This window comes from Staurois parvus, unplaced genomic scaffold (genome assembly GCF_062004578.1).
Source record: "Staurois parvus isolate SC_StPar_1 unplaced genomic scaffold, SC_StPar_1.0 ptg000253l, whole genome shotgun sequence".
Taxonomy (NCBI): domain Eukaryota; kingdom Metazoa; phylum Chordata; class Amphibia; order Anura; family Ranidae; genus Staurois; species Staurois parvus.
In genome coordinates this window covers 484,702-509,691 of record NW_028318049.1, presented here as the reverse complement: position 1 = coordinate 509,691, position 24,990 = coordinate 484,702, and the positions used below count along the sequence as shown (strand labels likewise).

Below are 24,990 nucleotides of genomic sequence, written 5' to 3'. Positions count from 1 at the left end.
GATTTCTGATGTGACTGTTACATATACGGAAAAGAAATCAGACATTGTGACAAATCCTAAACAAGAGTAAATCCTTATTACACTATCACCCTTACACTGTACAGAAGCAAAATGAAAGTACAGAAAGAAGGTCTGTGAAGTCGCTCAGTGACCATGCCCAGAACCGCCATTGCTGATGATTCTTACTTGATGTCATTCTCCATCTCATCCTGAGCTTCCTTCTTCTGCCGTCGGTATAAATAGAGCAAAACGGTTATCAAGATGGCCAGGCAGCACAGACCGACAATCGTCCCAACCACGGCCCCGACTATGATGGCCACTCTGGATGCTGGAATGTAAAAGAGTGGATGTTAAAAGAGAACTCTGCCAGACTTCATTTCAATTTAAAACATTCTTCACAAATTGATGTTTTTTGGTTGTTCCTTTTGGCCCTCTCCTCCCTCCTGTGTGCTCCTCTAAGTCTGGCTGTGCAGCCCTCGTACTCCTCCCGTGTGGCCCTCGTACTCCCCCCGTGTGGCCCTCGTACTCCCCCTGAGCAACCTTCTTATTCCTCCTCTGTTGCCCCTTACACCTCCTTCCGTGTAGCCCTCGTACTCCTCCCGCGTGGCCCTCGTACTCCTGCCGCGTGGCCCTCGTACTCCTGCCGCGTGGCCCTCGTACTCCTGCCGCGTGGCCCTCGTACTCCTGCCGCGTGGCCCTCGTACTCCTGCCGCGTGGCCCTCGTACTCCTCCCGCGTGGCCCTCGTACTCCTCCTGGGCAACCTTCTTATTCTTCCTCTGTTTCCCCTTACACCTCCTAAGCAGCCCTCTTATTCCTCCTGAGCAGCCCTCTTATCCATCCTCCTGAAAAGCCCTCTTATTCCTGTGTGGCCCTTTCTTTCTTCTTATTTCTCCTTTGGATCCTTTTCACACTTCTCGAGCAACCCTTTTAGTCCTCCTCCTCAGCAGCCCTCTTAGTCCTCCTCCCGAGCAGCCCTCTTAGTCCTCCTCCCGAGCAGCCCTCTTAGTCCTCCTCCCGAGCAGCCCTCTTAGTCCTCCCCCCGAGCAGCCCTCTTAGTCCTCCTCCCGAGCAACCCTCTTACTCCTCCCGAGCAGCACGCTTAGTCCTCCTCCCGAGCAGCCCTCTTAGTCCTCCTGGTAAACAGCCCTCTTAGTCCTCCTGGTAAGCAGCCCTCTTAGTCCTCCTGTGCAGCCTTCTCACACTTCGTGAGCAGCCCTCTTACCGCTTCTGAATGGCCCTTTTACTCCTCCTATGCCGCCCTCGTACTCTACCAGCGTTGCTCTCTCGCTCCTCCTGAGTGGCCCTCTTACTCCTCCATTGCGGCGCTCTCACGCCTATGGCCTGTGTGACCCTCTTAGGGCCCTTTCACATGAGCACACAGTCTGGATGTGTCTGTCAGTTTTTCCAGACAGAACCACGATGTTTGCCTATGGACAGGTGGCTGTAAACAGATGTACACTATTTACATCCAAGTCCATTCATGTCTGCAGAAAAAAAAAATCCAAAAGGTTTTTGATCTTTTCAATGGTTGAAGACATAAATGAATATAAATTGATGTTGTCTGTTTATGTGCGTTTCATTTACATCAGTTTGTTGGTAAGAAACTTATTTTTTTGGTATATATTTTTTCCAACTATGATGATTTTCTTCAACAACTAAAAAAAAAACAACTGTGAAATTCAGATGTATACTGATATAAATGGAACTGAACTGAAGACGGATGTATAGGACGATATGCAAACTGGGAGTCTCTCCCCTGTGCGTCCAATCCGCTGTTTTCACAGGCTGCAGGCAGCAGGGGTGAACGCTGCACCTGTGCCTCCTGGGCGCATGTAAATGCCAGGTTTGGACACACAGGGGCTAGATGCCCAGTGTGAAATGGCCTAAACTGATGGTAAAGAATTTGGGTTTTAATCTTATTTTTTAAACTAATTTTTGTGACACACCTGATGATGCTCATGTGAAAGGACCCTTAACTCCTCCATAAACAACAAAGCCTGTGATGACGGACTTGCTGGTGTCAGAACTGCTTCTCTCACCATATAGGTCACACTGTAATTGGCCTTTTAAGTGTACCTGAGGTCACCTCCATTGTGATGGTACACTCTGCCACACCGGCCGTGTTCCTGGACGTACACGCATATGTTCCACTGTGTTTGCTGGTAAGATTCGGCAGAGTTAACGTCCCCTTCACTGAATCTACGAGATAAAAATGTCTGTGTAAATGAAATCACAACCCATTGTTAGGAGGGGCATAACCTTGTTCCTGAGAGTTGAGTAAAGACACGTAGATACTTAAACTCAGTCTACATTGTAGACATTTTTTCATAGAAATTAGGCAATTTACAGCAATGGCACAACATACATTATATTACCAAAAGTATTGGTCAGCCTGCCTTTAAACACACATAGAATTTAATGGCATCCCAGTCTTAGTCCGTAGGTTTCAATATTGAATTGGCCCCGCCCTTTGCAGCTATAACAGCTTTAACTCTTCTGGGAAGGCCGTCCACAAGGTTTAGGAGGGTGTCTATGGGAAGGTTGGACCATTCTTCCAGAAGCACATTTGTGAGGTCAGGCACTGATGATGGAGGAGAAGGCCTGGCTCACAGTCTCCGCTCTAATTCATCCCAAAGGTGTTCTATGGGGTTGAGGTCAGGACTCTGTGCAGGACAGTCAAGTTCCTCCACCCCAAACTCGCTCATCCATGTCTTTATGGACCTTGCTTTGTGCACTGGTGTGCAGTCATGTTGGGACAGCAAGGGGCCATCCCCAAACTGTTCCCACAAAGTTGGGAGCATGAGATTGTCCAAAATGTCTTGATATGCTGATGCCTTAAGAGTTGCCTTCACTGGAACTAGGGGGCCAAGCCCAACCCCTGAAAAACAACCCCACACCATAATCCCCCCTCCACCAAACATTACACTTGGCACAATGCAGTCAGGCAAGTACCGTTCTTCTGGCAACCTCCAAACCCAGACATGGCCATCAGATTGCCAGACAGAGAAGTGAGATTCATCACTCCAGAGAACGTCTCCAGTGATCTAGAGTCCAATGGCGGCATGCTTTACACCATGGCATCCAACGCTTTGCATTGCACTTGGTGATGTAAGGCTTGGATGCAGCTTCTCGGCCATGGAAACCCATTCCATGAAGCTCTCTACGCACTGTTGTTGTGCTAATCTGAAGGTCACATGAAGTCTGGAGGTCTTTAGCTATTGACTCTGCAGACAGTTGGCGACTTGTGCGCACTGTTTGCTTCAGCATGCGCTGACCCCGCTCTGTCATTTTACGTGGCCTACCACTTGGTGGCTGAGTTGCTGTTGTTCCCAGTTGCTTCCACTTTGGTATAATACCACTAACAGTTGACTGTGGAATATTTAGTAGTCAGGAAATGTCATGGATGGACTTATTGCACAGGTGGCCACCTATCACGGTACCACGCTTGGAGTCACTGAGCTCCTGAGAGTGACCCATTCTTTCACAAATATTTGTAGAAGCAGTCTGCATGCCCAGGTGCTTGATTTTATACACCTGTGGCCATGGAGGTGATTGGAACACCTGAATCCAATGATTTGGAGGGCTGGATGTTATTTGGAGACTGTTCAAGGACAGAGGAGACATCCTGTAAGGCGCAATCTACTCTCTCCCTCCTCAACTGGTACTGCTCCCTAATGCTACTTCTGCTCTCTTGCTAACCCTAACCAGCAAGGCCTTTGTGCTTCTCTTACTCCCACACTGCAGGCAAACCGAATGATGCAAAATCTCTTATTGATATAATTCTGTGTCAAGGTGCCTACCCAAATATTGTGGGAATCAGTTTTACAATAGGATATGCTGTCCTTCCCAATATGGCTGCCTGGAGCCCATAGCAGGGGACAAGTAGTTTTTAATGGGTGCCTGCCAGCCTGAAGAAACAGCACAGTGTCCCCTTCAGGTTGGAGGATATACTGCAGTCTCCACCTGCCCACACCTTATCACTATCAGAAAGTTGAAAGTCATATAACGCTCTTCTGGAACAAAACTTTGTATTGTGCCTTAATTATTGCAACACAGTATTGTAAATTGGCCTTAGTGGTTGTTATTTTCATTAACAAGTATGTGCACCTAATAAAATGGCCACTAAATGCTAATCCCTTAAACACTGTATACTAATATATTATAATTATTTTTTTCTTTTTAGTGATTCCATGTCAGTGTCATTTTTTAAAAATGTATAAAAAAAAATTAAAAATTGTCTAAAGACATTAAAAAAATCATAAAGTGCAAGGAGCATAAACCTGGATTGACCAAACAGAAGTCAACACACTGCAGTCAGACTAGCAGCAGATTCTGATTGGATGCTCTTGGTAACCATTTTATTGCATACACTTGTATATCTTTAGCTCTGAAAGTCCAGGCTCAGTTTTCTAAGCTACAACATTCTTTATCAGAACTACAACATTATGGCTTAGTAAATTCAATTTAGTGTCTTTTTTTTTTTTTTTTACCGTGGGCCGGCGGAAAGAAAACCTCATTGATCGTGGATTTCTTTATCCATGCGTAGGTGGGGGTTGGCTGCCCGGATGATGACCTGCAGCTGAGGGTGATGTTGGTACCGATGTATGGACTTCCATTAAGTTGACAGGTGGGTTTAGAAGGAGGCACTAGAAAACAGACAGCAAAAGGATTAGAGATCACAGATTCCGAACAACAGAGCTGGCATGCAAAGTGCTGTCAACCCCATTTCAATTTCCAGATAGCAGGTGGCCGGAATTGTCAGATGTCTGGCTGCCATGGATTACTACACTTTGCGTGAGCAAATAATCTAGAAAAATTATAATTAAATAAAAAGGATCAGGATGTGTATAACAAAGCCATCCTACAGATACTCCAACCAAAAAGGTCCAGGTGATGAAGGACTAAATGTACCTTCTCTAATCTCCAGATTACAAATATGCTGCAAAAAGATTGCTTTATAAAACTTGCAATAAAAGATGGCCAGTTTAATAACAGAATGGTAATAGGTAATAAATAGGCACACATCTATTTATATGCAATGTACCAATGTTAATACATAGGCAGGTAGGTCCTATAGGTAGTGTATTAACTGTAACAAATAGGCAGGTATGTCTTATAAGCAGTGTATTCATGTTAATACATAGGCAGGTATGTCCTATAAGTAGTGTAATCATGGTATTAGATAGGCAGGGGTGTCTTATAAGCAGCATATTAATGGTAATATATAGATAGGTATGTCATATATGCAGTGTATTAATGGTAATATATATATATATATATATATATATATATATATATATATATATATATAGGTATGTCATATATGCAGTGTATTAATGGTAATATATATATAGGTATGTCATATATGCAGTGTATTAATGGTAATGTGTATGTATGTGTGTGTGTGTGTGTGTGTATATATATATATATATATATATATATATATATATATATATATATATATATATGTATGTCTGTCATATATGCAGTGTATTAATGGTAATATATATATATATATATATAGGTATGTCCTATATGCAGTGTATTAATGGTAATATATATATATATATAGGTATGTCCTATATGCAGTGTATTAATGGTAATATATATATATATATAGGTATGTCCTATATGCAGTGTATTAATGGTAATATATATATATATATATATATATATATATATATATATATATATATATATATATATATATATATATATATATATATAGGTATGTCATATAAGCCGTGTATTAATGGTATTCTATAGGCAGATACATCTTACAACAAAGCAACTTTCAGAACAGACTGAGAATAGATGGATAAAATACAGAACACTTCTACTTTGGAGTTGATTTAATAAAACCAGAGCATGCAAAATCTGGTGCAATCTGCACAGAAACCAATCATCTTCCAGGTTTTATTGTCAAAGCTTAATTGAACAAGCTGAAGTTAGAAGCTGATTGGCTGCCATGCCAGATTTTGCATTCTCCAGTTCTAGTAAATCAGTTGCACAGCTTATATTAGTGCCGCCTAGTGTGTTAAATCTGTCACTAACATTTACATCACCTGAAACAATAGGAGACATTAAATGCTAAAGAAAATTCAAATTCTGAATTCCCAATTATGACCTAAAGCCTACCTGTCGATTACATTGGGGTTGATTTGCTAAAACTGGAGAGTGCAAAACCTGGTGCAGCTCTGCAAAGTCATCAATCTGCTTCCAATTTTTTTTGTCAAAGGTTAATTAAACCAGCTGAATGTAGAACCTGATTGGCTCCCATGCACAGCTACACCAGATTTTGTACTCTCCAGTTTTAGTAAATCTCCCCCATTGTCTCGCGTAGCCCAGACACAATGGGGGTAGGTGCACATAGAGTGGTTTACAGCAGAGAGTGCATTGCTTTCACTCAGAAAGACTTTGTGCTGGCATGTAGAAAGCATATTAACATATGGCTGAGCGCTTTATAAATCCTCCCCATACTGCAGTACTGAACATGGGAGATTATAAGGTGGACAGTTTTCATGGAGCACATGGAGTACTGATCAGTGACCACTAGATGGCATGTGTAGACCAGAGAACAATACAAAGCAGTGCTGCCAAATAAAGTGTTTTATATTGTATTTGTTGTTATTATTGATTCTCCTGATGTGATACAAAGTAATACCTAAAATCAAGGATGGGTACTACAGACAATAAAAATAGAAATGTTCTGTTACGTACTACATTATGCAGTCCCAGCTACTACCTGGATGTTATACAGTCTAAGCAGGGCTTTATTTCTTAGAGGATAGGTCCAGGTACCCCCCCCTCCCCTTCCAAGTCATTCCTTCACTCCGCCCCCTACCCTCCTCTGAGCACTGTCCCTTAGTCCCGCCCCCTACGCACCTACCCATACCGCCCCTTTTAGAGAATTCAGAACGAGGTATTATTTTGGTGTTAAGTGACTTGTATGGAATTTGTTAATGGTAACAAAAAAGCAGTAAAATAGATCCCCTGCAGCCAGCAACAATAGATCCTCAAAGCAACAATAGACCCCCCCCCTAGCAGCAATAAACCAGCCCAGCAACAACTGATCCACCCAGCAACAACAGACCTCAAATAAACAATAGACCCTTCCAGCAACAATAGATCCCCCCTGACAACAAAGACCCCCCCCCCCCCCGCAACAAAATACCATGCCAGCAACAATAGATTTTCCAGCAGCCAGCATCAATAGAACTTCTAGCAGCCAGCAACAATAGATCATCTCCTCAACAACAGATCTGTCCCAGCAACAACTGACCCTACCCCAAAAACATTAGTCCCCCTGCAATAATACATCCCCCAGGCAACAATAGACTCCCATACCACCTCAGTAACAATAGATCTTCCAGCAGCCAGCATCAAAAGAAACTCTAGCAGCCAGCAACAATAGATCACCTCCTCGACAGTAGATTCCTCCCAACAACAATCAACCCCACCCCCAGCAACATTAGTTCCCTTGAAACAAAATACCACCCCAGCAACAATAGATCTTCCAGCAGATAGCACTAATAGAACTTCTAGCAGCCAGCAACAATAGATCATCTCAACAGTAGGTCCCTCCCAGCAACAATTGACCCCACCCCCAGCAACATAAGACTCCCCCGCAACAATAGATCCCCCAGCTTGTAGCATTATTAGACCTTCCAGCACCCCTTGCCATTACATACATTTAGTGCTGGAGGTGCCGGAACAGTGTTCCCCCCACGTTCCTGCTGAAAAAAAGCCCTGAATATAAGTGACCTATATTTACCCTGTATTTACAGAATATATAGAACACTTGGGTGAACCCACAGAGTGTACAAACTCCATGCAGATAATGCTCCTGGCTGGAACTGAACCTAGTGCCCCAGTGCTGCAAGGCAAGCAATTGTGCCACGGGACTAGTGTTTATTTACCAAAAAAGTGCTATGAATATCTGAGAATTCTCTTGTATGTTTCCATTGATGACTGATGACTGATTCCAAGGTTAGGAATTCTGGCTTCTCTGTAACATATTCCTCTCCCCAGTGTTTGGGTTTCTCCTGCATGCTGGTGGGAGGGCAGCTCAAGTAGTTTTCCTTCTCAGTTTAACAGCAGAAAGAGTTAACTGATCATGAGGTTATCTCTCACAGGGATGCAATGAATCAGTGTTGATGCTGTACAGAAGATCCATAGGGCTCATACTGGGGAATGGACAGGTTCCAGGCTGTTGACAGCAATCTACAAAGATCTGTGACAGCTTCATTTGTCATCAGGGATAGTTTTGGCATTTCTGCATTGTTTGTAGGCAGGATATAGAAGGAGCACAGATGGGTTCACAGACAACTGGAAAATACATGTATCAGGATGATATATTTAGAATGAACAGATTTGTTTTCCCAGTTGTCTAGAGTTGCCCTTTAACACTTGTTGGGTTTATGACCCTGTGTGTGATATTAATGATAATCACAGATTGTGCCCTCCCTGGGCCGCACCTTACACACATGGACATTTTCCACAATGTGTCTCGCCCTGGCCCACCCGCCATTGTCCCGACCTCTGGAATATAACCAAATTCCTTCTGGGAGTCCCCCATTAACCCTTCCCCGGCCTTTTCCCTGTGTGTTCTCAGCCCACAACTGTACACTCACCCAGGATGGATACATCCACCACCCCGATGTTGCCGCTGCCGATGATTTCGTCATTTTTCAGATTGACATAACATTGGTACTTTCCTGCATCAGTCCCCAGCGTTCTGTTGATTACGATGGAGATGTTCCTCGTCGGCATGGCATGGGCAAAAGTCAGGCGGTCTTTAAAATCCATAGCCACGGAAATCTCTCCATCCATGTATTTCAAGATCTAAAAATAACAAGGATCCATAAAAATTACACACTAGAGGATCTGGAATGCAGTGTAAACCCAATCACTAAAATCTCATAGAAGCTTTAACATATTAATGTCATTCCAAAATGAATTTACAATATTTTTAAATCAGCAGCTTTCAATAATCGTCATCAAGCAATCATTTCATCATCCCTGGTGATCCTGCCATCAGGGTCCTTGTTCAGCATTTCCTGTTATAGGGTGACAACTCTCTATCCCTGTCTCCCAATGGTGCTTCTGCATTGTCACCTTGTCATAGTGCTTCTGAGACTACAAGTGGCTGTTTCCACACACATTGTGCAGACATGGTACACTGCTGTCACCGTCAGGAGACTCGCTCTGATAAATGCCATGCAGGCATCATTGGAGTGCATGTAGACGGGAAGTGGCTAGAAGGAGGCTACTGAAGATCAGCAACACTGATATGTAACAAAGGATGAAAAAAACAGGATTTAAAAAAAATGATGTTGTTTATTAATCACAGTGCATTAGAAAAATGGCGTGGGAGCAGTAACTCTACTTACTGTTCTTGTCTCAGTGCATGTACAGTATATTATTCTGCTCAGCATGGCTGTAAAAAAGAAATGGACACTCTCTGGGAGTGAACTGGATATAGTTTCTTTGGTTGTGTTTCTGTGTTTCTAATAAAATCACTTTTTCCCACCTGTAGGAAGCCTACATAGCAAAAAAAAAAAAATATATATATATAAAATTATTATTTTTTTAATGACAGTGCTTGTGATGTGGCACCTGTGGTCCTTTTATGTCAACTGATGGCCTCAGCTATGGGAGAAACTCGCCTTCTAAACACAGAGAATCATTTTCTTTTTACTATTTGTGCTAGCTACGTAAGTTATGTATCCTATATGGCTAGTTTATTATTGCTCAAATGTAAGGATATGTACTGATAATTGATTGTTGACAATAATTATTGTTATAGAGTGGTATCCTTTCCCTGAGGAAGAATCTATACTAATGTATTCGAAAAAGCGTAGGATCCCATGCTGAATATATCTGCAGTCAAACTTGAGGTTGCAAGATGGAAATCAGCTTTGGGGGATACCACTGGATACATATTGCAAAAACCACAAAATTGTGTAGTGAATGATTTGTCAAAAATTGTTTTTTTTATATTGGCTAGTACGTCTTGTCTACATGATATATATCAATGTGTCAGATAAAAGAAATTTGTTTAAATAAAATGTTGATCTTTTTAACAATTGGTTTCTTTGTTTATACTACAAGGTTGCCTTAAAAATCCCATAAAATATAAGGTGTATCTTAGAGTGCAATTCTGGAGCGACAAATGCTGGTCTGCAGCTGTGATAAAGTTAGAAAATTCCCTTAGTTTACTCTAATTGGTGTTTTTTTTTTAGAACTCCCATGCAGCCAGATCCAGAATCTAGGGAACACCTCAATATTCCACCAGGAGTGAACTTCCTGTACTATGCACTGTGTAACTTCTGTCTCTGTTTCCTGTATCACATTCTGAATCTGATTGGCAGCTGTGAGAAACTGATTTTGTATGGGTATTTGAAATAAAAAAAAGTATAGTATTTTAATTACAATATTTCATGTTTGCCACTTGCAGCAAGCAGGTGGCAAGTGCAAGGTTAGTTTGAAAAAGGTTTCAGAAAGGTATTTTACTTCTATGCTGTGAATACCCTGCTTTGTAACTAGGCCTGAAAGATATCAGATTATATACTCTACAAGAGACAGTGCTGGTGTGTATTTCTACAGAAGCAGTCAACAATTGTACAGCTGGACTTTCCTTTTAGAACACCTTCTGGGCTATTATCATTATTAGTGTTACATTTACCTGATGTAATATTCCATGCTCTCTGATTAATAAGGACAAACTCAGTAGAACAATAATGTACACTGCAGTCTGGTTGTCTATTACATTTATATCCGGCCAGATACTCTTGAGTTACATTATTCTGAATCTATAGGAGATAGCGAAATCAGAGTGTGCTGTATATGGTCAGCTTTACGGACGTAGCTCTGAATGTTACATAAGGTGTTGTAATATGGAGAGCTCAGGATCACCAACCAGAAGTTTTAAAAGTCTTTATTTCTTCAAAAAAAATGTAGGAAAATAAAATAGCTTTCTTCAGCAAAGCAAAAATACAAACAGCCCATATTTCTGATGTAGTGAAAGCAATATTACAGCTCACCGCCATATTGCCAGTCCCATGCCTGGGTTCAGGTTCCCATCTGCTTCAGGGGAGGAGGAAAAGCCGCAGGATCTAAGCAGGACTCCCACACCATCTCACAGCTATGAATGTCTTCACCCCACTTCACAGACAGGTGTTGACTCCTTCTGGTTCCTTTTCAGGCCTCGCCTGCAGATGGGTTAACCCTGTTGGGATCCTGTAGTCGGGGTTGCAGGCTCTTTCCCACCCAAAGTCTCTCCAAGCCTCCGAATTCCGGGTCTTAAATGAGGACTTACTAATCCAGAGAGCACTATAAGTCAGTCCTCTCCTCACTGGCCCCCTGAACCCCCGAGCACTCAAAAGATGTTTCCTTCATCCCCCTTAAAGGGAGTTCAACCACAATATTCCCAACACAGATGTTACTGAATACTGGCTGTAAATGTGAGTGGGTGCTGCAACGAGCACTGGCTGGAAACAGAGGACATTCAAAGTGGAAGGTAAATCACCAACACACCAAGAATCTCCAGAACAGGTCCAAAGCTTTATTTAGCTATCACATTATAGTTACAGAAGTGATGTTTTGGATCCTCATATGACCTCTTCATCAGGCATGTGACAATAAAGGGGTCCTGTGAAGTTCCTGATGAAGGGTTCCTACAATGCTCTGAAATGTTGTTTCTGTAACTATGATGTGATCGCTGAATAAACATTTTGGACCCATTCTAGAGACCCTTGTTGTGCTGGTGACATATTGTCCACCTTAAAGGAACTACTCAAATAGCGGAGACATGTCCAGGACCCATTTTTGGCATCCTGTACAGCAGCTTGTATGTATTTGTAAGTTGAATGCACCTTATATTGATTTTAAAGATAAATACAACATACCTGAACCTGCTCCATCTGATCGCGCTGAATAAACCAAATTACATATGGTTTTTCTTCAGAGCTGCTGGAGTACCAGACAGGGAGAGTAATACTATGTCCCTCCACCGCCGTCACGAATTTCTGTTCCACATGAACCTCCAACAATGCCAAAGTGAGATCTGTGAGGACAGAGGAGACAAGCCCATTAGTAGGATCAGAAGTATTTATCTATAAAATATTTTGAACGTGTTCTTTCCATGTTGTCAGGACCAAAGTTCATCTACCAAGGCCATGTTTAGGAGAATGGGCGTTTTCTACCCTTTTAGCACTTGAGAATCAGCACAGGTATTATTTGGTACAGAGCTTCCAATGCACACAGTTATGCCCTACACTAGGGTACCTTCATATTAACCACTATCAGTCCCTGTAACCCTAACACTAACCCTTCCTTTAGCCCTTACACTAACCCACCCTGGTACTGTAACACTAGTGCTGAGTTCAGGCATGTTTGGACACGAGTCCAATTCTGCATGAGCTATCCCACTGGAAAGCTGTCAAAGTCAACAGCCAATCAATGCCAGCGTTGGCCTTCCTCACCCCACAATGGCAAGTATACAAGCCCCATGCATACATGCAGCTGCAGGGCAGGAAATGCCTTCATCGCCTGTGATTGCCTATCAGCTTTAACAGGTTTACTGAGGGATAGCTCTGGTGGTTTCAGCCTCTTGTGCAAACATGCCAGAGCTCATCCCTACCTAACACTATCCCTTATCTGTAACCCTAACACTAACCCTCCCTGTAACCCTAACACTATGCCTGCCTGTAATCCTAACACTAACCCTCCCTGTAACCCTAACACTAACCCTCCCTGTAACCCTAACACTAACCCTCCCTGTAACCCTAACACTATGCCTGCCTGTAATCCTAACACTATGCCTGCCTGTAATCCTAACACTATGCCTGCCTGTAATCCTAACACTATGCCTGCCTGTAATCCTAACACTATGCCTGCCTGTAATCCTAACACTAACCCTTCCTGTAATCCTAACACTAACCCTCCCTGTAATCCTAACACTAACCCTTCCTGTAACCCTAACACCAGACCTCCCTGCAACCCCAACACTAACCCTCCCTGTAACCCTAACACCAGCCCTCCCTGTAACCCCAACAACCAACCTTCCCTGAAACCCTAACACCAACCCACCCTGTTACCCTAACACCAACCTTCCCTGTAACCCCAACACTAATCCTCCCTGTAACCCCAATACCAACCCTCCCTGTAACTCTAACACTAACCCTCCCTGTAACCCCAACACCAACCCTCCCTGTAACCCTAACACTAACCTTCCTTGTAATCCCAACACCAACCCTCCCTGTAACCCCAACACCAGCCCTCCCTGTAACCCCAACACCAACCTTCCCTGTAATCCCAACCCTCCCTGTAATCCCAACACCAACCTTCCCTGTAACCCCAACACCAACCCTCCCTATAACCCCAACACCAACCTTCCCTGTAATCCCAACCCTCCCTGTAACCCCAACACCAGCCCTCCCTGTAACCCCAACACCAGCCCTCCCTGTAACCCCAACACCAACCTTCCCTGTAATCTCAACCCTCCCTGTAACCCCAACACCAACCTTTCCTGTAACCCCAACACCAGCCCTCCCTGTAACCCCAACACTAACCTTCCCTGTAATCCTAACACCAATGGTGTTGGATTGTAAATATTCCTATTGATTTCCTGGGACCCTTACTGAACAACTGCTGAGATAACAGGGTAAAGCTCACCAGTCTGCACAGTAGGTGCATATTGAAGTGAAAGGAGCAATAAATCACTTCTGTTTGTAACAAGCAATAAAAATAGTTTATGCTAATTATAGATAGTGTAATCAATTTATAAACTTGAAAATATAAAATAAAACCATAAACCAAGATAGTTTCCCTTTAAAATAATTATTTTTACATTTCTACTTTTCTTCCCAAATGATGTGAATTGGGAGGAGAAGAGCCCCTGGCTCAATGATACAGATTCCATTGCGTATGGAGGCCGCTCAGAGATTCCACGTTTCACTGTGGACGGATCGCCATCGATCGCTGACACTGAACACAGAGTAAGAGGTCACATGTTGATGAACTGGGGATCAATCATTAATGAGTCTGCTTTACCGGCTGAGTAGATACATTATTAACCCTTCCTGGGAAAATACAATTTGCAGCCATAGGAGGATGATACCGGCCTGGGGATTTCAGAGGCTCTGGGAGAGGTTTTATTTTCTGTTTTGGAAAATACAAAACCTAAGAGCCCAAAGATTGCATTGTATATGAAATGATGATCTCTTTATCTCACACCCTGTGTTCTCCAGGGGGAAAGGCAGGTGCAGAGTGTGACTATGAAGGTGGTGGAATTCTACATGGAAACATCCTAAGTACATTCTGTATTGTATTACTAATGATTAAAGCAGACTTTCTTCAGCTGACACATTTTCAATTCTGTAGTAAAATATGGAATTTCGGATCATAACAAACAATCCTGAAACTTTTTCAATTCTTTGTCTGCACTTAGAGACCAGTGACATCACTGAGAATGCAGCCTATCCATCACTAGAGAGCGGTGACATCACTGAGAATGCAGCCTATCCATCGCTAGAGAGCGGTGACATCACTGAGAATGCAACCTATCCATCGCTAGAGAGCGGTGACATCACTGAGAATGCAGCCTATCCATCGCTAGAGAGCGGTGACATCACTGAGAATGCAACCTATCCATCGCTAGAGAGCGGTGACATCACTGAGAATACAGCCTATCCATCGCTAGAGAGCGGTGACATCACTGAGAATGCAGCCTATCCATCGCTAGAGAGCGGTGACATCACTGAGAATGCAGCCTATCCATCGCTAGAGAGCGTGGACATCACTGAGAATGCAGCCTATCCATCGCTAGAGAGCGGTGACATCACTGACAATGCAGCCTATCCATCGCTAGAGAGCGGTGACATCACTGAAAATGCAGCCTATCCATCGCTAGAGAGCGGTGACATCACTGAGAATGCAGCCTATCCATCGCTAGAGAGCGGTGACATCACTGAGAATGCAGCCTATCCATCGCTAGAGAGCGGTGACATCACTGAGAATGCAGCCTATCCATCGCTAGAGAGCGGTGACATCACTGAGAATGCAGCCTATCCATAGCTAGAGAGCGGTGACATCACTGAGAATGCAGCCTATCCATCGCTAGAGAGCGGTGACATCACTGACAATGCAGCCTATCCATCACTAGAGAGCGGTGACATCACTGACAATGCAGCCTATCCATCACTAGAGAGCGGTGACATCACTGACAATGCAGCCTATCCATCACTAGAGAGCGGTGACATCACTGACAATGCAGCCTATCCATCACTAGAGAGCGGTGACATCACTGACAATGCAGCCTATCCATCACTAGAGAGCGGTGACATCACTGAGAATGCAGCCTATCCATCACTAGAGAGCGGTGACATCACTGAGAATGCAGCCTATCCATCACTAGAGAGCGGTGACATCACTGAGAATGCAGCCTTTCCATCACTAGAGAGCAGTGACATCACTGACAATGCAGCCTATCCATCACTAGAGAGCGGTGACATCACTGACAATGCAGCCTATCCATCACTAGAGAGCGGTGACATCACTGACAATGCAGCCTATCCATCACTAGAGAGCGGTGACATCACTGACAATGCAGCCTATCCATCACTAGAGAGCGGTGCCATCACTGTGAATGCAGCCTATCCATCACTAGAGAGCGGTGACATCACTGAGAATGCAGCCTATCCATCACTAGAGAGTGGTGACATCACTGAGAATGCAGCCTATCCATCACTAGAGAGCGGTGACATCACTGAGAATGCAGCCTATCCATTCACATTTGTTTCGTGTAGATCTGGATTTCCCTCTGTGTAAGAATCTTCTTGGAAAACCCCATAATTGTTTTATCTTTTTTCCGTAGCCAGCCAGGAACATTGGTACTCCACATATCCACAACCCAAACAAACCGCATAAATCCTGGCTGAGATCTGTAGAGCAATCTAACTGTGAATTGTTCCCCTGATGTAGCCCATAGCCAATAGATAAAATGGTTCTTATGAAATCTTTCCTGTGTGTAATTTGGGATGATGACAGTTAGAGAAAAGACAGGACCCTGAGCCGGGGATTCAGCCTGCAGCTCGAAGTCTCTCTGCTGGAAAACTCCCATCAAGTTGATTAGGCAAGCGCAGAGCAATGAATGCTTATTCTGCCCGGCCGCACACGAGACGATGTAACGCGCACGCGGCACTGTGTAACCTTCGCTGCACACGGCGACGTGTACACGTGGGAATGGTATTAACAAGGCCGCCCATACACCCTCCAATACTCACAAATGACCTGACCAGTTTGTGGTCTGTTTGCAATATTTGCACTGTCCATGTTCACTTTCTACTTTAACATTTAGGAACGTATATGCAGGTCACATGCTGCTATTCAAGGATTTGTTACAGGAGATATAACCCATAACAGGATGGCCTTTCAGTTTGCTCTGTCCAATGTGTACCATGAATAATTTACCTTTTATTTTACAAAATCCTTGCTTTCCCCTTATTTCAGTTTTTATAACATCACAGTGCGGTTGATCTCCTACAGCCTCTTGGCAGCCACTTCCTGCCTACATGGCATTTCTTCCTGAAGGTGATAACAGTAGACCATGTCTTGTGTTTCATCAGAAGCACTTGTGGCAGGGTGACAACGCAGGAGCACAAATGGTAGATGGGGACAGAGAGTTGTCACTTTATGCAAAACCAAAAGACTCTTCTGTGGTGAAGTATCAGACAAATAATGGAGGTAGATAGGCTCTACTTCTGGTATTCCAAATTCATGGAAATGTCACCAGTCATGGGGTGTCCACACACCCAGCTGCCCTCCTCAGATAGGGGTGTTCCAAAAACACAGCGCAACAAAAGACAGCCTCTTTTTCTTTTGTTATGCAGTGTTGTCACCAGGGGCGGACTGACAACTCATGGGGCCCCTGGGCAATAGGGGATCATGGGGCCCTTGTGTCCTTGGCCAAACTCAAAAAACCCTATGAAAAAGGTACCTGTGATTTAAGCTGAATTGGTAATAAAAGGCCGTGAAGGCCATTTTTACTCCAACAACATGTGGTCTCCTTTATTGGTGGAGGGATTGTTTGGGAAAAAGGGGATTTTTGAAAGTTGGGTTGGTATGGTTTAGGGCGATAGCATTTTCCAACACATCTCTTCTACACTAGTCATGGTATTTACTTACTAACTCCACATGACAGGAGAGGTGGAACTCCATCAAGGTCTTTTCTCATAAACATTAACTCCAGCAGTATATTGTACAACATAACCCCGTACAGATCGCTCAGGTCAGCAGAGACGCACAGTAAAAATATGACTTAAATATATCACAGGTGATCCGTACTGTTTAATGATCACACCGTCCAGGACATCAACCTCATAAAATACCATTCTATCCCTTTACTTACTTCCTTTACTTACTTCTGCTTCTCAGCTTCCAGGCAGCTCTGCAAATGCAAACAACCATTAAAGCAGCAAGAAGCAGTGGATGAGGTCCATATCACACAAGTGATTCTGTTTTAGGCGATTCCTCGTCAGTGATAGAAAGGCAGAAACTTGATTTACATCATCCTAGAAATCTGCTTCTTTGTGTGACCGACCGAGTCAGTGTTATTGAGATTTGATGCTGCTCCATTGCATTTGTCATTCCGATCCTCTGGTCTGGGGGCTCCTATGGCACTTTGGGGGGGACACTTTACTCTGGGTTTCCCTGGTCTGGGGGCTCCCTATGGTGTAGGTCAGGAGGTGCACACAGCTGGAGTCAGGGCCATGATAACACTACTGTATATAGTTAGTGGACAACTGACCATCACACCCACATGAGCTTGTTGGGGATCTCATTCCAAACCCATGGCTATTAATATGGAGATGGCCTCCTATGTACGAGGTGGCACGAGGTATCAAAATGTTTTGCAACATGCCAAGAGATGGCAGCACAAGGCTGCCTGTACAGTCACAAGGAGCACCGACCTTCATAAGTCAGTGTGCCAAAAGACATCGTCCGGTGTACATTGGGAGTTGTGCAACTGGTGCTATTCTGACCATGTGCATTACAACGTCAACTATGTCAACATTGGACAGCAAGTTAGAACAAAGAGCAAACATAAAATTCTGTTTGAAACTGCGCTAATCTGCAACAGAGACGTTTGACATGATTCAAGTTTACAGCGATGGTACAATGAGTAATTCAAGGTGTTTTGAGTGCCACTTCAAAAGTGGATAAACATCAATGGAAGACAAGAGTTGAGGAAGACCTTCGAAGAGCTTTACCCTGGAAAAGGTCGAAATGCCAAATCCACTCGGCAACTTGTGCATGATGATTGTCGGAGAACAATCCACAACATTGCTGCCATTGTCGGTGTGTCATATGGAACAGTCCAGGCAATTCTCACATGTGATTTGAACATGCACCATATTTCTGCCAAGTTTGTCCCCAGGCCGTAATGATCTTATTTTCGCACCTACCCTATTCACCAGTTTTGGCTCCTGTGGACATGGTCCTCCTCTCGAAGATGAAGATCCAGCTCAAAGGCTGCCATTTTGACAAGATCGTGGGGGTCCGGAAAGTGCTTGACACACAGCAGGAACACTGGGCGCGTTGTATTGCAGTGCAAGGGACTGTTTTGAAGGTGATAGTGTGTAAATGTAGATAAATAAAACACTTTCTTGTAAACAGAGCTAGTCTGGAAACCTTTTGATACCACCTCGTAACCTCCACTCTTCTGGGAAGACTTTACAAAAGATTTTGGAGTGTCTGTTGGAATTTGTGCCCATTTGTGAGGTCAGGTTCTAATGCTGGATGAGAAGACCTGGCTAACAATCAACATTCCAACTCATCCCAAAAGTGTTCAGTGGGGTTGAGGTCTGGGCTCTGTTCAGGACATTCGAGTTGCTCCACACCAAACTGGTCAAACCATGTGTTTATGGAGCTGGCTTTGTACACGGGGGTACAGTCATGCTGGAACATTAGAGGGTGCTTCCCACAACTTTAACCACAAGGTTAGAAGAGCACAATTGTCTAAAATATATTCATATGTTGTAGTATTAACAAGACCATTCACTGAAAGAATCCGTTACCAAACTATAAAACTGGCCATAGATGGATTGAATGTCGACCAGTTCAGCTGATTTTTTATTTTACATTATGGAGAATGTAACAGGAGGAGCTGGAACACACAAAGGTTGGTGGGGACACCCAAATTTCTGAGGTGGGCATGAACACAATCAAGAATCTCCCTGTTACATAGAAGATATCAGCAGCTGACGTAGTCCACCAAGCACCATCTATAAATAAAACATCACTTTTAGATGAAGTGACACTTGTCCAACATCTGCCTACAACTGACAGTTTTGTTGGGGGGGGGGGGTGAATCAGCCCTTTAAAACATTGCAAATGATAACTATATTGATCAATTCCCAGGCTAATGCTGGATTTTGTGTCCAGCCATCCATTATCCAGCCATTAGCATACATAGATTTGCCCCAGGGGTGAAGAATCCACCGCCACCCTGTGTAGTGAAGGTGGAGGTCCTGTGCAGTTACAGAGGGTGGCTTTCTCCCCATAGACACAACACAAGTGAACAGCGATGACCTTTTCATGTGCACAGAACCAGTGTCCAGGCCTGACACCAGTGGGAACCCATCACACCGATTGCGTGCTGCAGACATTCTGGGGTAGATTTACTGAAAGCAAAATCTGGTGCAGCTGTGAATGGTAGCCAATCAGCTCCTAACTTCAGCTTGTTCAATTAAAGTGTTACTAAACCCTTGACCCTGTATGCACTATATCTGGTCTCCCAGGACCCTGCATTCACTATATCTGGTCTCCCCGGACCCTGTATTCACTATATCTGGTCTCCCCGGACCCTGCATTCACTATATCTGGTCTCCCCGGACCCTGTATTCACTATATCTGGTCTCCCAGGACCCTGGATTCACTATATCAGGTCTCCCTGGACCCTGCATTCCCTATATCTGGTCTCCCCGGACCCTGCATTCACTATATCTGGTCTCCCCGGACCCTGCATTCACTATATCTGGTCTCCCCTGACCCTGCATTCACTACATCTGGTGTCCCCGGACCCTGCATTCACTATATCTGGTTCCCGGGGACCCTGCATTCACTATATCTGGTTCCCGGGGACCCTGCATGCACTATATCTGGTCTCCCCGGACCCTGCATTCACTATATCTGGTCTCCCCGGACCCTGCATTCACTATATCTGGTCTCCCCTGACCCTGCATTCACTATATCTGGTGTCCCCGGACCCTGCATTCACTATATCTGGTTCCCGGGGACCCTGCATGCACTATATCTGGTCTCCCCGGACCCTGCATTCACTATATCTGGTCTCCCCGGACCCTGCATTCACTATATCTGGTCTCCCACACTACACACAACATGGAAGTGCAATTATTTTAGTAAATATAAACTGCTAAATACCTTTTCTCATCAGCAGTATATAGCAGTCTATTAACTTCTATCAATATCCAGCAGAGCACTGGTTAAAGCTTGTAGGAAGAGGTTTTATTCTCCTGTAGGAGGATGCAGGACCCTGACTTCTGTCTGAAGAGTGCTGATTGGCCCTGAGCTGATCACATGCACTCTTCAAGAAAAAAAAAAAACCTCTCTAGCAATACACACCAAACTGAGCATGTGCAGCTTTCCTCTGAGCCTCTGTTCTAGCAAGAGATATTTAGGAGACACTGGAAGAAGGGGAGGATCAGAGAAGACAGGATCAAACATCCTTTGTACACAATGCAGAGGATTAACCCCTTAGGTTCCACAGTGAGTATAACAAGCATGCTTTACTGCATATACAGACTGATTTTACTGTTGTGGGTTTAGTAACACTTTAACAATAAAACCTGGAAGCTGATTGGTTTCTATGCAGAGCTGCATTAGATTTTCCACTCTCCAGTTTGTTTGTTTTTCCTCACAAATATACACTCTTCAGTTTTAGTAAATCAATCCCTCTGTATCTAATTTTTGTTACTTACTGTATATATTCAAGTTTCTATATTTCTACTTGAAGCTGATCAAATATAATATGAATAAAATGAAACATTTACTGGCACAAAGCACGCCCCCTGCCACGGGCACAATTCCCAGAATGCACCACAACCACTGTGCAAAACTTACTGCTAGAAATTGGGGGAATGGAAGTAGATGTGAAGATGGCAACACGTATGGATCTGTGATTGATCTAGGTATGACAGATCTCAAACAATCTATTCATTAATCATTAAAGTGGTTGTAAAGGCTGATGGTAAAAAATTCAATGCATGACGGCAAAAAACCTTTTGTGTGTAGCCCCTCCTAATACTTACCTGAGCCCCCTTCATTGCGATCCAGCATTATGCACAAGAGCCTGGGCTCTCCAGGGACCCCTTCTCAATCGTAGCCAGTGAGTCAATGAGGAGAGAGAGGGGGAGGGGTAGAGCTGCAGCTCTGTGTGTGAATGGACACACAGAGCAGCGGCTCGGGGGCAAGCCTGCTTGGGTGCCCCTAGAGCAAGCTGCTTGCTCTGGGGACAGGAGGGAGGAGCCAGGAGTACTGGCGGGGGACCTGAGAAGAGGACTGGGGCTGCTTGCACAGAGCAGGTAAGTATGACATGTTTTTTTTTTAATTGCCGTTATTATCATGCTTTGAGGAAGGCTTTGGCCGAAACGCGTTAGCTTTATAGATCATATCATGTCCATGATGTACTAATAAAGACTGTTGATGAAGAAGTGATCGTGTTGCCGGCTATGTCTTTATATATTATTCAGTGAGCGCTTCAGCCTGAGCACCGCCCCCCCCCCCCCACTCTCATTCTACCAAATTCAGCAGTACAGCTTGGGTGAGTTGCTTGGATTGCCTTTATTATCACTTTCAGTTATCAAACAAATGTAGGGCATAGGGTATTGATTGAAAATATGATTATCAAAGACGGTCTATTGAAAACAATTCATATGATCTGATATATGACACATGACTGATGTGAATGTACAATATATATGTAAAGTGCTGCGTAAATTGACGGCGCGATATAAGCACCTGAAATAAATAAATAAATGATCTGACATATTTTGATTGATCAGAAACCAAAGGAAAATTTCCGCCCTAGGTTACTGACTTGCCAGTGTCGAAAATGTTTGTCAGCTCATTAAATCCATGAAATGGAGGGTCAGAGCGATGTCACCCCATTACAGGAAGTGCCTGAACAAGGTCCACCATGGCAGGATCATCAGGGATTATTTTAATGAAAGATCCAGATTTAAAAAGAAGGAAATAACGTTTGATACGACATGATCAGGTTACGAGATTTTAGTCTTTAGGTTTACATCTACTTTACCGGTTTGTTTCACGGATGTTCATATAAACTGCAAATCACAGAAGAGGAATCCTTATCTGGATTGTCCCATTTCCTCTTTGATACACACGTGTGGTCACAGGAATTGGGCTATAAACAGACGGACACAAACCTACGGCCACTTGGAGTATAAAACAATAAATAATTCTGTGCAGGGGGAAATCATGACGAATGGAAACAATGGGGTGTTACAAACACAAAGCAAAGATGTCGTATTCCAATGTATGAAGTGACGTTGTCATGCAGCCTTCCATGGACACAAGACTTTTCCATATGGCATTGATACATCCCCTATAAAAGAACAATGCAGCTCCAACTGCAACTATATTTCAGGGTAGGATCAGGGGCGAACTGACCATTTGGAAACTCGGGCACTGACCGAGGGCCCGGGGTCAGTAGGGAGCCCCATGAGATGCCCCTGGTACCTTTTTCATAGGTTTTTTTGAGTTTGGGCAAGGACACAGGGGCCCCATGAGTTGTCAGTCCACCCTTGGGTAGGATACATCACACACTGCCTGCTTTTGTCCCCCAGGACTTCAGTGAGCTCTCTCCTCCAGAATTCCCAAACTGTGGTCACTGCAAAGTCAAATGATGGCTCACTCTCCACTCATATTTAATTTTTTTTATTTCAGGTACTTATATAGCGCTGTCCATTTATGCATCACTTTACATATATATTGTACATTCACATCAGTCCCTAACCCTCAAGGGGTGTACAATCTAAGGTCCCTACCTTCCATTTATACATACACATACTAGGGACAATTTAGACAGGAGCCACCCATATGGAAGAAAAATATATTTTAAAAATATTTTCAAAATATTCTTCCCAAATATATTGCCATATATTTGAAATGCTACAATTTTGGCCATATTCAATATATTTTAAAATTATATATATATACAGTGGGGATCGAAAGTTTGGGCACCACAGCTAAAAATTTGTATTAATGTGCATAAAGAAGCCAAGGAAAGATGGAAAAATCTCCAAAAGGCATCAAATTACAGATCAGACATTCTTATAATATGTCAACAAAAGTTAGATTTTATTTCCATCATTTACACTTTCAAAATAACAGAAAACAAAAAAATGGCGTCTGCAAAAGTTTGGGCACCCTGCGGAGTTAATATCTTGTACTGCCCCCTTTGGCAAGTATCACAGCTTGTAAACGCTTTTTGTAGCCAGCCAAGAGTCTTTCAATTCTTGTTTGAGGTATCTTTGCCCATTCTTCCTTACAAAAGTCTTCCAGTTCTTTGAGATTTCTGGGCTGTCTGTCACGCACTGCTCTTTTAAGGTCTATCCATAGATTTTCAACTATGTTGAGGTCAGGAGATTGTGAAGGCCATGGCAAAACCTTCAGTTTACGCCTCTTGATGTAGTCCCCCGTGGATTTCGAGGTGTGTTTAGGATCATTATCCATTTGTAGAAGCCATCCTCTCTTTAACTTCAGCTTTTTCACAGATGGCGTCAAGTTACCATCCAAAATTGGCTGAAATTTTATTGAATCCATTTTTCCTTCTACTCGTGAGATGTTCCATGTTGCCACTGGCTGCAACACAACCCCAAAGCATGATTGATCCAACCTCATGCTTAACAGTTGGACAGAGGTTCTTTTCTTTAAATTCTCTGCCCCTTCTTCTCCAAACGTACCTTTGCTCATTCCGGCCAAAAAGTTCAATTTTAACCTCATCGGTCCACAGAACTTGTTTCCAAAATGCATCAGGCTTGTCTATATGTTCATTTGCAAAGTTCAAACGATGATTTTTGTGGTGAGGACGTAGAAGAGGTTTTCTTCTGATGACTCTTCCATGAAGACCATATTTGTACAAGTATCTCTTTATAGTGGAATAGTGTACCACAACTCCAGTGTCTGCCAGATCTTTCTGGAGGGATCGTGCAGTCAAACGTGGGTTTTGAATTGTTTTTCTCACAATCCTGTGAGCTGTTCTGTCTGATATTTTTCTTGGTCTTCCAGATCTTGCTTTAACTTCCACTGTTCCTGAAGACTGCCATTTCTTAATTACATTCCGAACAGAGGATATTGACATCTGAAAATGCTTTGCTATCTTCTTATAGCCTTCTCCAGCTTTGTGAGCGTCAACTATTTTCAGTTTCAGTTTTCTAGACAACTGCTTAGAAGAACCCATGGTGCTGATTGTTGGGGCAAGGTCAGATGAGTCTGGGCATTTAAAACCTTTGAGATTGACATCACCTGGTCTTCCCAGACGATGATTGAGATGAGAACAATCCAAGACACTGGCAGGTCTCAGCTTGGCAAAGGGGGCAGTGCATGCTATAAATTCTGCAGGGTGCCCAAACTTTTGCAGACGCCATTTTTTTGTTTTCTGTTATTTTGAAAGTGTAAATGATGGAAACAAAATCTAACTTTTGTTGACATATTATAAGAATGTCTAATCTGTAATTTGATGCCTTTTGGAGATTTTTCCATCTTTCCTTGGCTTCTTTATGCACATTAATACAAATTTTTATCTGGGGTGCCCAAACTTTCGATCCCCACTGTATATATATATATATATATATATATATATATACACACACACACAAATACACACTGCATGTTGAAATGCGTTTTTATTACAAAATATATGAAAAACATTTTTAAAAATAAGT

General features: G+C 43.3%; 1 protein-coding gene across 2 annotated transcripts in view; it reads right to left on the bottom strand.

Moving 5' to 3' along the window:
- The window catches only part of ESAM (endothelial cell adhesion molecule), a 103,096-nt gene that overhangs the window by 5,351 nt on the left and 72,755 nt on the right, over window positions 1-24,990 (bottom strand). The window contains exons 2-6 of one of the 2 annotated variants that reach the window (XM_089680905.1): window positions 11,911-12,068; window positions 8,635-8,845; window positions 4,492-4,647; window positions 2,078-2,200; window positions 187-328 (exon numbers count right to left, since the gene is read on the bottom strand). In XM_089680905.1, the coding sequence (XP_089537031.1) occupies window positions 187-328; window positions 2,078-2,200; window positions 4,492-4,647; window positions 8,635-8,845; window positions 11,911-12,068 (790 nt within the window). The remainder of the gene's footprint in view (window positions 1-186; window positions 329-2,077; window positions 2,201-4,491; window positions 4,648-8,634; window positions 8,846-11,910; window positions 12,069-24,990) is intronic. The other variant, XM_089680906.1, reaches the window with a different exon arrangement.